The sequence below is a fragment of the Leptodactylus fuscus genome, chromosome 4, assembly GCF_031893055.1.
Source record: "Leptodactylus fuscus isolate aLepFus1 chromosome 4, aLepFus1.hap2, whole genome shotgun sequence".
Classification (NCBI taxonomy): Eukaryota; Metazoa; Chordata; class Amphibia; order Anura; family Leptodactylidae; genus Leptodactylus; species Leptodactylus fuscus.
Genome location: NC_134268.1, coordinates 157,986,765 through 157,999,550, shown reverse-complemented (window position 1 = coordinate 157,999,550; position 12,786 = coordinate 157,986,765). Strand labels below are relative to the sequence as shown.

At 40.8% G+C, this 12,786-nt stretch overlaps 1 protein-coding gene across 1 annotated transcript in view; it reads left to right on the top strand.

Annotated features, from left to right (window-relative positions):
• The window catches only part of ULK4 (unc-51 like kinase 4), a 511,681-nt gene extending 499,663 nt beyond the window's left edge, over positions 1-12,018 (top strand). Inside the window, exon 37 of the mRNA XM_075271240.1 lies at positions 11,770-12,018. Within this exon, the coding sequence (XP_075127341.1) occupies positions 11,770-11,833 (64 nt within the window). The 3' untranslated portion in view covers positions 11,834-12,018. The remainder of the gene's footprint in view (positions 1-11,769) is intronic.
• The last annotated feature ends 768 nt before the right edge of the window (positions 12,019-12,786 follow it).

Below are 12,786 nucleotides of genomic sequence, written 5' to 3'. Positions count from 1 at the left end.
TGAATGGATTGAAGACAGAATGGGGAGTGAGCTGCGAGACCACATGAGAAAGACAAAACCTGAGGGAAAACCAGCTGCTTACTCAGTGAGAGGAAACAGGCAAGGCACTGACTGAATAGAAAATGTATAGGCTGCAACAAAAATAAACCACAGGAAGGACAAGGATTTGGGGCAATATATACTGGTAAAAATAGAAGCAGCTGAAAGAATTGAGACAAAGTGGAGAATAGAGGGAGAAGTGCCGGTAAAAATAGGAAGAGAATAGCATGTTTCCAGGTTGCTAAAATCAGCATGTTCCAATTATGTTTAGAGAAAACTGAAGACGTGCTAATTGTTCCCGCTGTTAGCAAAAGTGCAAGATTTCACATTTCTGATTCATGCAGTTTCTTCTTTCATTGAGACAGGAATCCATTGCTGTTTGCTGCAGATAGGCTCTAATATGTCCCTTACTCCAAAACTCAATGTCAGTTACTGGGCGACCAATGACATTGCTACCTGACGTGGGGACATTTCATTGTGAGCTCTGCAGATTTTTCTCCAAGCTGTGGTGGACTTTACATGGTCAACAGAGGGCAGTCATGGGTCAGGAGAAGAAACCCAGGAAACCTGGCAGGATCTTAGGAAGCCAATACTATTTTATGGTTATTGATTTATTAAAAATACATTTTTAGAATCTCTTCTCAAAATGCAATTTTACATTTTAGCATTAGGACTGTGCTCATAATAGCCTATGACAATGTTGCATGCCACATCATGGTTCTCCATCACATGTCCTGCGAGTATAACATGAATGTGTCACAGCTATTAGTGTAAACTTTGAGCTAATATAACACATGCATGTGTTTCGCATAGAAAAGCCCCTGTAATTTTTTAGTTCATAGACTTAAAGCATACCTACACTTTGTTCTCCTGTGTATCATGTGAGGTGTAGTTGGTGTTGCAATGTCACCAAATACAGGAAGTATCATGACCTGACCCAATTACATACAGTACTAGTATACAGTAAAGGTTTGGACACACCTTTCCATCACATGGTTCTTCATGTTGTTATTTTTTTTTATGTTATACTTTGTAGATTGATAATGAAGACCTAAAAACTGTGAACACATATAGAATTATATAGTAAACAAAATCCATATGTGTTTCACATTTTAGATTATTTAACGTAGCCCCCTTTTGCTTTGATGACAGCTTTGCACATTCTTGGCATTCTCTCAGTAAGCTTCATGGGGTAGTCACCTGGAATAGTTTTCAATTAACACATATGCCTTGACAAGAGTTGATTTATGGAATTTCTTACCTTTTGTTGCCTTTATAATCAGTTGTGTTGTGCCCTATGCAACTACTGCTCTAATTCACATTATAGCAAGAACCAGGGGTGTAGCTACAGCATTACAAGCCTTATAAACCACAGTTTAAGAACACCTTAGATTTGAGCCCACATGAATGCCTTAGAGATCAAGTACCAGCAGGCTGGTCCACAGGTGAATCCCCTGGTGGGCCCAGAGTTCAGCTTGGCATGGCACAGTACTATCATTGTACTTTATATAGATACTCATCATAAAGTATTTCAGTCCGGTTATGTGTCAATATAATATACTGGGTAGATTACTTAAGAAAATACAGTTTATTTTTATGTATTGCATTTACATTGGTTGGCTGAAATGACATCTTGATGCATTAGGTGTGTAGGATAAGAGTAGTAGTACTGTGCTGTGCTCATATGTGTAGGATAAGAGTAGTGGTACTGTGCTGTGCTCATATGTGTAGGACAAGAGTAGTGGTACTGTCCTGTGCTCATATGTGTACAATAATTGTGGTAGTATTGTGCTGTGCTCATATGTGTAGGATAAGAGTAGTAGTACTGTGCTGTACTCATATGTGTAGGATAAGAGTAGTAGTACTGTGCTGTACTCATATGTGTAGGATACAAGTAGTAGTACTGTGCTGTGCTCATATGTGTACAATAATTGTGGTAGTATTGTGCTGTGCTCATATGTGTAGGATAAGAGTAGTAGTACTGTGCTGTGCTCATATGTGTAGGATAAGAGTAGTAGTACTGTGCTGTGCTCATATGTGTACAATAATTGTGGTAGTATTGTGGATAAGAGTAGTAGTACTGTGCTGTGCTCATATGTGTAGGATAAGAGTAGTAGTACTGTGCTGTGCTCATATGTGTAGGATAAGAGTAGTAGTACTGTGCTGTGCTCATATGTGTAGGATAAGAGTAGTGGTACTGTGCTGTGCTCATATGTGTAGGATAAGAGTAGTGGTACTGTGCTGTGCTCATATGTGTAGGACAAGAGTAGTGGTACTGTCCTGTGCTCATATGTGTACAATAATTGTGGTAGTATTGTGCTGTGCTCATATGTGTAGGATAAGAGTAGTAGTACAGTGCTGTACTCATATGTGTAGGATAAGAGTAGTAGTACTGTGCTGTACTCATATGTGTAGGATACGAGTAGTAGTACTGTGCTGTGCTCATATGTGTACAATAATTGTGGTAGTATTGTGCTGTGCTCATATGTGTAGGATAAGAGTAGTAGTACTGTGCTGTGCTCATATGTGTAGGATAAGAGTAGTAGTACTGTGCTGTGCTCATATATGTAGGATAAGAGTAGTGGTACTGTGCTGTGCTCATATGTGTAGGATAAGAGTAGTAGTACTGTGCTGTGCTCATATGTGTAGGATAAGAGTAGTAGTACTGTGCTGTGCTCATATGTGTAGGATAAGAGTAGTGGTACTGTCCTGTGCTCATATGTGTACAATAATTGTGGTAGTATTGTGCTGTGCTCATATGTGTAGGATAAGAGTAGTAGTACTGTGCTGTGCTCATATGTGTAGGATAAGAGTAGTGGTACTGTGCTGTGCTCATATGTGTAGGATAAGAGTAGTAGTACTGTGCTGTGCTCATATGTGTAGGATAAGAGTAGAGGTACTGTGCTGTGCTTATATGTGTAGGATAAGAGTAGTGGTACTGTGCTGTGCTCATATGTGTAGGATAAGAGTAGTAGTACTGTGCTGTGCTCATATGTGTAGGATAAGAGTAGTAGTACTGTGCTGTGCTCATATGTGTAGGATAAGAGTAGTGGTACTGTGCCGTGCTCATATGTGTAGGATAAGAGTAGTGGTACTGTGCCGTGCTCATATGTGTAGGATAAGAGTAGTGGTACTGTGCTGTGCTCATATGTGTAGGATAAGAGTAGTAGTACTGTGCTGTGCTCATATGTGTAGGATAAGAGTAGTGGTACTGTCCTGTGCTCATATGTGTACAATAATTGTGGTAGTATTGTGCTGTGCTCATATGTGTAGGATAAGAGTAGTAGTACTGTGCTGTGCTCATATGTGTAGGATAAGAGTAGTGGTACTGTGCTGTGCTCATATGTGTAGGATAAGAGTAGTAGTATTGTGCTGTGCTCATATGTGTAGGATAAGAGTAGAGGTACTGTGCTGTGCTTATATGTGTAGGATAAGAGTAGTGGTACTGTGCTGTGCTCATATGTGTAGGATAAGAGTAGTAGTACTGTGCTGTGCTCATATGTGTAGGATAAGAGTAGTAGTACTGTGCTGTGCTCATATGTGTAGGATAAGAGTAGTGGTACTGTGCCGTGCTCATATGTGTAGGATAAGAGTAGTGGTACTGTGCCGTGCTCATATGTGTAGGATAAGAGTAGTGGTACTGTGCTGTGCTCATATGTGTAGGACAAGAGTAGTGGTACTGTCCTGTGCTCATATGTGTACAATAATTGTGGTAGTATTGTGCTGTGCTCATATGTGTAGGATAAGAGTAGTAGTACAGTGCTGTACTCATATGTGTAGGATAAGAGTAGTAGTACTGTGCTGTACTCATATGTGTAGGATACGAGTAGTAGTACTGTGCTGTGCTCATATGTGTACAATAATTGTGGTAGTATTGTGCTGTGCTCATATGTGTAGGATAAGAGTAGTAGTACTGTGCTGTGCTCATATGTGTAGAATAAGAGTAGTAGTACTGTGCTGTGCTCATATGTGTAGGATAAGAGTAGTGGTACTGTCCTGTGCTCATATGTGTACAATAATTGTGGTAGTATTGTGCTGTGCTCATATGTGTAGGATAAGAGTAGTAGTACTGTGCTGTGCTCATATGTGTAGGATAAGAGTAGTAGTACTGTGCTGTGCTCATATGTGTAGGATAAGAGTAGAGGTACTGTGCTGTGCTTATATGTGTAGGATAAGAGTAGTGGTACTGTGCTGTGCTCATATGTGTAGGATAAGAGTAGTAGTACTGTGCTGTGCTCATATGTGTAGGATAAGAGTAGAGGTACTGTGCTGTGCTTATATGTGTAGGATAAGAGTAGTGGTACTGTGCTGTGCTCATATGTGTAGGATAAGAGTAGTAGTACTGTGCTGTGCTCATATGTGTAGGATAAGAGTAGCAGTACTGTGCTGTGCTCATATGTGTAGGATAAGAGTAGTAGTACTGTGCTGTGCTCATATGTGTAGGATAAGAGTAGCGGTACTGTGCTGTGCTTATATGTGTAGGATAAGAGTAGCGGTACTGTGCTGTGCTCATATGTGTAGGATAAGAGTAGTAGTACTGTGCTGTGCTCATATGTGTAGGATAAGAGTAGCGGTACTGTGCTGTGCTCATATGTGTAGGATAAGAGTAGCAGTACTGTGCTGTGCTCATATGTGTAGGATAAGAGTAGCAGTACTGTGCTGTGCTCATGTGTAGGATAAGAGTAGTAGTACTGTGCTGTGCTCATATGTGTAGGATAAGAGTAGTAGTAGTAGTAGTAGTAGTAGTAGTAGTAGTAGTAGTAGTCTCTTAAGCCGCTATATATGGGGCAAGAGCACTCATACAAAAATAAAAATAAACACCTATGCATGTTCTGTCTCCTCTCTGAGCCAATAGTGCAGGTTTGAGAAGTCCTTGAAGGGTTCCTGTATACATCAGAGTCCAGAACTAGCACTGACATAAGCAGGACTGGAGCCCCCTCCCCTAGCTAATTGTACAGGGCTACATAAAACTTTGGTGCGACTGCCCACAGTGGCACATCTAAATCTGCCATTGATATATCAGAATGTAGTCCCAAATTTTGATACTATCTACATTAGATTACTGTAGAGGACACTTCCCAGAGCGCAATGCAGCAGAATACAGGGTCAGTACCATATTAAAAATAACCAAATCGATAAAAATATAAAATACAGGACATGCAAAATTACTGAACTGGTTATGTAGATGATATGTGTGTATATATAAACTGTAAAAAAGTGAACATGTCCTGAGATAATTCAAGTGTGCCTTGTCTTCTGATTCTGGGGAGCGCCATATACTTGCTGAGAGCACATTTACATAATGGAAGCATCAGCAGCAAATGGCAAGAAAGGCGTAAAGAGCACTGAGCTTCAGCTTCTTTGGCTTGTGCAGCCCTATTGATTTGTGAAGACTTGTGAGCATGGGGAATCAGTAAATATTCCAAATGCCAGTGAAAAAAAAAAACTACCTCTTTGTGTCGCAGAAACCATATGGTCAGCAGAAATCTAGGCTGCAATGCTGAGAATATGAAAACGATAAATAAATGATTGCTATTAGACTGGGTTTTAATATACTAGGCCCCGGCCATTTTTGAAAATAAGCAAAGTATATTAAAAACATATATTATGTGCTCTCCATGTGCCATCGACTGGATTTATTATTTATGGCATTCATAGCCTATGCATGAAACCTTTTTTCATATTTGGGAACATTAGCAGGTTTGCTGCAGGGTGTGACCATTGCCTTGGCAGGAAGCTGGAGAATGCCAGCACACATCCTGACCCTCACTACACACAGGAATTTAGCGTTCTGCCTAGCTTCCTAAAAGTAAATGAAACAGCTGTACCAACATTATGCTGGTGAGCAGATCAAAACATCCATAGCTTTCATCATCCTTTGTGTACAAGGATCACACATAGTGCATAAATGTCAAAAATAAGGCTCCAATAATGCCCCATTCAGTGCACTAGTTCTCCTGTGGATCACGGAGTTATAAGCGTGCTGCACAATAATAAAAATAATAATAAAAAAACATTTTGAAGACTGAATGGAGATATAGAATGGTTTCTTGTGCATAGAAATATCGTGAGTGACAGACAGGAGTCTTTCCTGACATATTCAACATTAGCACAAGGCTTTGAAATGGTAGATGAAATAACACGACAAGGATCCTTTTCACTTTGAGTGCACTAGAGCAGCAGCTTGAGAGCCTTCATTTTCACAAGGGCCAGGTCAAGTCTTGATAGGCTTTGTGCAAAACACTCGTGAAGGTCCCTCCTGCCATATTTTCTTTTTTGAAGAAAGTATCTAAATTGACACAATTAATAATCTTCAGTTATACAGTCATAATAAAACCATACGGTACCCAGGCAATGCTACAGCCACTGGTGGAGCCTGCAGGGCAATTGCCCCATTGTACAGTACTATAATATAGAACTGACCATGGTCTATGAGGAATATACAGCTGACTAGAGGAAGGCATGGCCTCACCATTCACTGTTCCAGATTATTTTTATCTGTGGACTTGCTATGGTTGTCATGCTCTAGAAGCCTTTGCCAGTGCTTCCTTGCCTCTCTAAACCTGGGGTTTATTGGACCATAGGACCAACTACTAGGCCCAGAAGCCGTGACTTAGATTTAGTGTTTCTGTAGCTCTGGTTCCCTTCTCTGTGTCGCTCTGCATCACTCCAACTGCTGCCAACAGTCCCAGTCCTACCTCTTTGAGCCCTCATTCAACTCCAACATTGGGCTCATAGCTTCCCCAAGGCCCTAGATGTTTGCATTGTCTGCCCCTCTCCATGGCCTTCTAGAATTGCTTAATTTTCTGCAGTCTCCAGACACATCTGTTAGGATGTTCCTAAAACAAAAAACTTTTCTATTGATGAGGAAAAAAATTACTATCCAATATGGCCTCAAGTGTAAAAGGGCCCCTAGAGGAGTTAAGCAATGAGGGCATTGCACAACATCCAGACTCTGGTGACTTGCTAGTATCAGTGTAAGATGTTCCTACAAGAAGAGCCGAGTGCTGCTGCAATGCTCACCTGAGACTTGACAAGAGAACAACATCTAGTACAAATGACCTTCAGGATAAAATGGACAACACTGTTGTGGCTTTGATCTCTTGTGATGATGAATTTGATATTTCGATATCTACTCAGACCATGATTTAAACATCCTGCATATGGAGGAACCTGAAAATAGAGCTATCAGAGGCATGCTCCAGTTTATGGGAAAAGGTTTCCTCAGACTACTCACGCCTCTCGCATACCAAGGTAGCAATTTAAAGGATGCCATACTGTCTTAATAGGGGCATGGTCTCACAATGGCCACCAAGTCCCCGATTAAAGTTGTGATGTCTGCAGCAGAGCAACAACTATTTCAAAACTGTATAGACACCAAACAGTAGAAATGCACCCTTGTGGGGTGTACAACATAGTGACATAGTGAGTCAGTTTGTAGGTAACTTTAGAAAACAGCGGTAAGAAGTGCATCTGAAGTGGTGTGTTTATGGGTTTATGAGGAAGAGGTGGAGATAAGTACAGGATTATTACCTGGCTTCTGGTTTAAATGAGACAAAAAAGGTACACCCACCCCTGCCCCGGTCAGATACTGTACAGCCCCCCGAAACAAACAGTTGGTTCAGGTAACGTATCAATATAATATAGTGTCCATAGTTCTAGAGAAATGCAGGATTTTACACTTCAGTATTTCACAATGTATAGAAGTAAATACAGATGCATAAGTGACTGAATCATCACCAATTTATATGGTAGTTATGTGGATCAGTAATCTATAAAGTAAATTAGTAATCCATATACATTTACAGTAGTAAGTGTTTTGGCCCATATGGCTTTCATCAGACTCTATATAAATAAATAACAAAATGTCAATTACGATGAACATAATCTAGAGAAAAGAAGCAGATCAGAGTCATATTACTGAAGCATAAGTGTGATAGATTACATAGAATATATCTTCCTGTAGTACATGCATAAGAAAGTATATACATATTTATAGAAATAATGTCTGTCAGACATCTTGCAGTTAGAGATGCGCGAATACTATTTGAATAGCACGCTCCCATTGCAATGTATGGAGGCGGCACGCAGACTTTGCCGGCGGCGATCGCTTAAAGGGATTCTACCATTAAAAGAAGTTTTTTTCTCTTGACCACGTCGGAATAGCCTTAAAAAAGGCTATTCGTCTCCTACCTTTTGCCATATCCAGCGCCGCCTTCTTCCTGAGCTGCGTCCTCCCCTTCTGTGTCGTCTTCTTTGGGCGTCATGGATGACGCATGCGCAGTTGGCTCTGGCTGCGAGAGCCTGTTAGAGCCGACTGCGCATGCCGGCCAGCCCGCGCTTTCAATCACATATAAGGTGCACCAGACAGCGCTGCGCCTTATAGTCCAGTGCGCCTTATATATGAACCTAGACAGGACTATAAGGCGCTCATGGGTAATGCGCCTTATAGTCCAGTGCGCCTTATTGTCCGTTATTGTCTGTTTACACAGTGAGATAACAGCCCTGGCTTTCTCAGAAGCTGAGATAAGAGCAATGTAATATAGTATGTGAATATAAATTCATAACAGTCATGAAGCCATGTCATTTACCAGGGTAAAAAATAGCCTATATTTTAACCGAGGTTACAATCTATCTATGTGCCGAATATCATTCAAATCCATTCAGCCGTTTTTGTGTGATTGAGTAACAAACATACAAACACACAAACTTTCTCATTTATAATATTAGTAGGATAGGACAGCTACAAAAAGAAATATACATAGGGTATTCCAATTTATCCTAAGTTATGTAGCATTGATGGCTTAAGCCTGTGGCTTTGACGCAATCTTTTCGAGTGCTGACATGTAGAAGTCTATTTCTATGACGGGTCGGGACCCTACTACAAGCATCCAGATCTACAACATTTAGAATGCATACATCTATCTTTAATTCTAGAGAAAGAGACAAACACGTAAGTATGGGGTCCACAGGGGCTACTCACCTCCAATGTCCATGCGCTACCGCCTGGGAGACTGGGGTAGTAACTTCAGCCAATCTTCTTCCTCTTTCGATGAAGAATGTGGTCTTTTCCTCATGGATCAGACTAAGGCGGGCCGGGTACGCTATGTAGTAGTGGATCGAATATTCCCATAATCTCCATTTTGCACTGATAAAAGTTGCTCGAGTTTTTAGTAGAGCTGCAGAGTAGTCCAGAAAGATTGCCACAGTAGAATTGTTATATTTGATATCTCTCTAAAATGTTGTGCCGCCCTTAATGCTGTCTCCAAATCTTTGCTAATGATGAGGTGGGCCAGTAGGGGTCTCAGAAGGGCACCTTGTGGGTTTGGCTGGGACCTTGTGGGCCTGTTGAATGGCAAATATTGAAGAAAAGTGTGCCTCCAGAAAAGTGATTCTTATGTCTTAGCCCAATAAACTGTCTGATGGATGCCCTTCACATGCTTCAACAGGCCCAGAATATGCTAATTATTGCATTGTAGTCTGTTCTCTAAATTCTCTGTTGCTGGGTCTATAAGCCTACTGCTTTTTCCAACTCAACCAGTTTGGCTGCTTCTGAACAAAGAACTAAGTCTGGCTCTGCAAGTCTGGAGGTCTTGTAGTAGTAGTCCAACAACAATCTTAACCTATTTAATTTTATCTGTTAAGGAAGAGGTACTGGTTTGCATGCCTTCCAATAAATGGGCAGTAACCCGCTGCAGACTGGGTTCGGGACCTCGGTCAGGTTAGCTTTTGCTGAATCAGATGCTGGTGGACTTGGTTGTGGTTGATCCCTGGCAAATCCCCTGAGGCAATCTGAGACTGTTGCTGTCTGTGAGCGGCTCATTTTTGAGAGCTGGTGGCAGCTTCTTCTATGTCCAGTGAGGGTAGTTATGGTGGCCGTGTATCAGGCCATTGGCCTTCCAATGAGGAGTTTCCAATTCAAGAGCCAGAGGAGCACCAGTAGCAGATATACAACAGGAGAGCTAACTGTAGTGGAGCTCTGTGGGGCAAAGTGCTGCTTATAAGTGTGCAGGAGGAGATAGCAGAGGCGCTTACAGTTCTTGTCATTGAGTGTCAGCTTTAGTTATGTGGCCCACAGAGAAGATAAATCCCAGGGAAGGTCAGAGGCAGTCCTGGGACAGCAGGGTATAGGCATTGTGGCACCCACACTGCATCAGTGAGAGTCTAGAGATATGTATGAAGTCTTTTGCCTCAGAAGTGGTGGTGGAGAAACCACGACATGTAGGATTTTTCTGTCCACTTGAAAAGTCGGACATCTTTACATGCAGACAGTGAAGGAAGGGCACGGAGTGCAAAAGAACGCACCCGATCACCATTTAAATAAATGACAGGTATCACGGACACAGCTAGTGTCCGCTCCTAATGTCCGTGCCAGATTTTGAATGGACACTAGGAGCGGACACTACCTGTCGGACACTGACGGTAGTGTGAACACCCCCTAATACAATTCCACTCTCCATTCTAAGTCCTGGCAATAAGGTTTTTTTTTTCCCTGTAATGTCATATTTACTGTGCATATTCAATCTGCATCAATATTAGATTTCTAGTAATCAGAATAATCTTTCATAATAAAGGCAATTTCTGTAGATCACATGAGCTTGCTGAAGAATATAGGAAGTGAGAAGAGAGCAGGAAAACTGGTGAGCGAGGGAGATGGGAAAGCCCATTATTTTGTTCAATGACTGCCGCTGCTACAAAGGTCACAGTTTTGACTGGGCCCCTACGCCAAGAAGGCTCATTGGCCCCTCTCATCATATTAATGCTTAATCTTCTGTGAATCACCAGGGATCCTTATATTATCCCCTATACCAGCTTATCCCACACTGGGAAACTGGAATTAACCCTTTCATTGCCCTAGAACATCGGGTATACTGACATTAATCATATCACTGACCTAGAATACAAGGAAATAATTATATTAACTTTTTGCTGCTCTAGACCACCAGGGATCCTTATTTTAGGTTCACTGTGCAAGACCTGCATATTATACGGTCCTGTATATCATGTCTCTGAAAGAAAAGCCATATTTACCTGAGAATGAAGCAATGGTTCACTGCAGGATGCAGACAGGCCTGTGTTCAATGGCAGAGACTGCATAGATGAGTAATGCTGATGAAACATCCATTCATACACACCTACAATGCATATGGGGGAGTAGATGTCTAGTATTCCAAATATACATAGGTAAGGCCTGTCCAGCACATATATATATATATGTATACCACACAGACACCAACACCTCTTTGTCCTTCACCCAACATAACAGAGCCTGACTGCATCCTGCAGAAAATGAGTTATTAACCACAAGGTATTGGTAGATATTTTGGCTAAAACATGCAAACACGTCACCTAAGTCAAGGGTCCTTGTGCGTCAAAATCAAACACAGGTCACTGAATGACTGTGTATATGTCCATGTTATAACAACTTATTAGGGTGCTGTATTATTTGATGGGGAGCTGTATTGCCTGATTTTGAGAGAACAGTGCCCAGGTCCTTTACTGCCGTACTCACTAACTACAGAGGGTTAGAGAGAATGTTAATCTATGAAAAAGACAGTATTCCGTTTACTATGCAGGTAGTGTTGACAATTTAGTCTGCTGCAGTGTATGGTGCATATAGATTGTGACGTGTAACCCTTTCACTGCTGGATGGATTGCTTTCATATGTCTGGAATAATTTTCTTTCTGGCATGATTCTTGGTCTAAAATATTGTGATTTTTATTTTTCAGCTTGAATAAGGATATTGCTGTTACTTCCCTGGCATCAGAGATCCTCAGCACAATAGGATGTTGATAGACACCAGGAAAATGTTATTTTTACATTCTCACATGGACTGGTAATGGAAGCCGACTAGATATTGTGCAAGAATTCATCCACATTGTTAAAGACGTCAATTGTTATTTTCTCATTAGAAATCTATTGACTTAATATTGATGAACTGTAAATACGTATCTTGTGCATGTACATTGGTATGAGGTCCTCTGACTTCCTCCAAAGCTGCTATTTGCAGTAAGATACACACATGTGCATGTAACAATGTTTAAATAAATCTTTGTATGAATTGCCTTTTTTATGTTTTTATACTTTTTCAATACCTTAATAAATTCCATATTCAGTTTCATATTCTGCCTAATGTAACATTTTTCCCATCCTTGTTCAAACTTTGAATATTGATGACTGTCTTATATATAGCACACATATTCATAAGATGTTTATTTCTATAATCCGAATTTTTTTAAAAAACAATTGCGTAAAATGTGACACAGACAAGAATGCAATGATTTGGAAATGTCATATAACCAAAAATTTTAATAATACTGTATATTGAACACCAATTTGAAGCTAAAAGTTAGACATTTTTCCATTTTTTAAATAAATTATTTCATTTAGAAATTGACAGCAGCAACACACACAAAAAAAAGTTAGGACAGGGCCAAGTCTACCATTGTGTAACATCCCCGATTCTTCTTACATCTGGGAAGTGAGGAGATCAATTGCTGGAGTTTTCAGAGAGGAGTGTTGTCCTATTCTTGTCTGATAATTCTGACTGCTCAAAAGTCCTGGGTTGCCCCAATGTTGTCCCATTCTTATCTGACGTAGGATTCTGACTGCTTGGGCATCTTTGTCAGATTTTTAATTTCATAATGCGCCAAATGTTTTCTATTGGAGAAAGGTCTGGAGACCAGTTCAGCACCTAGACTCTACTTCTGCAAGGCCATGCAGTTGTGATGAATAGAGATGAGCGA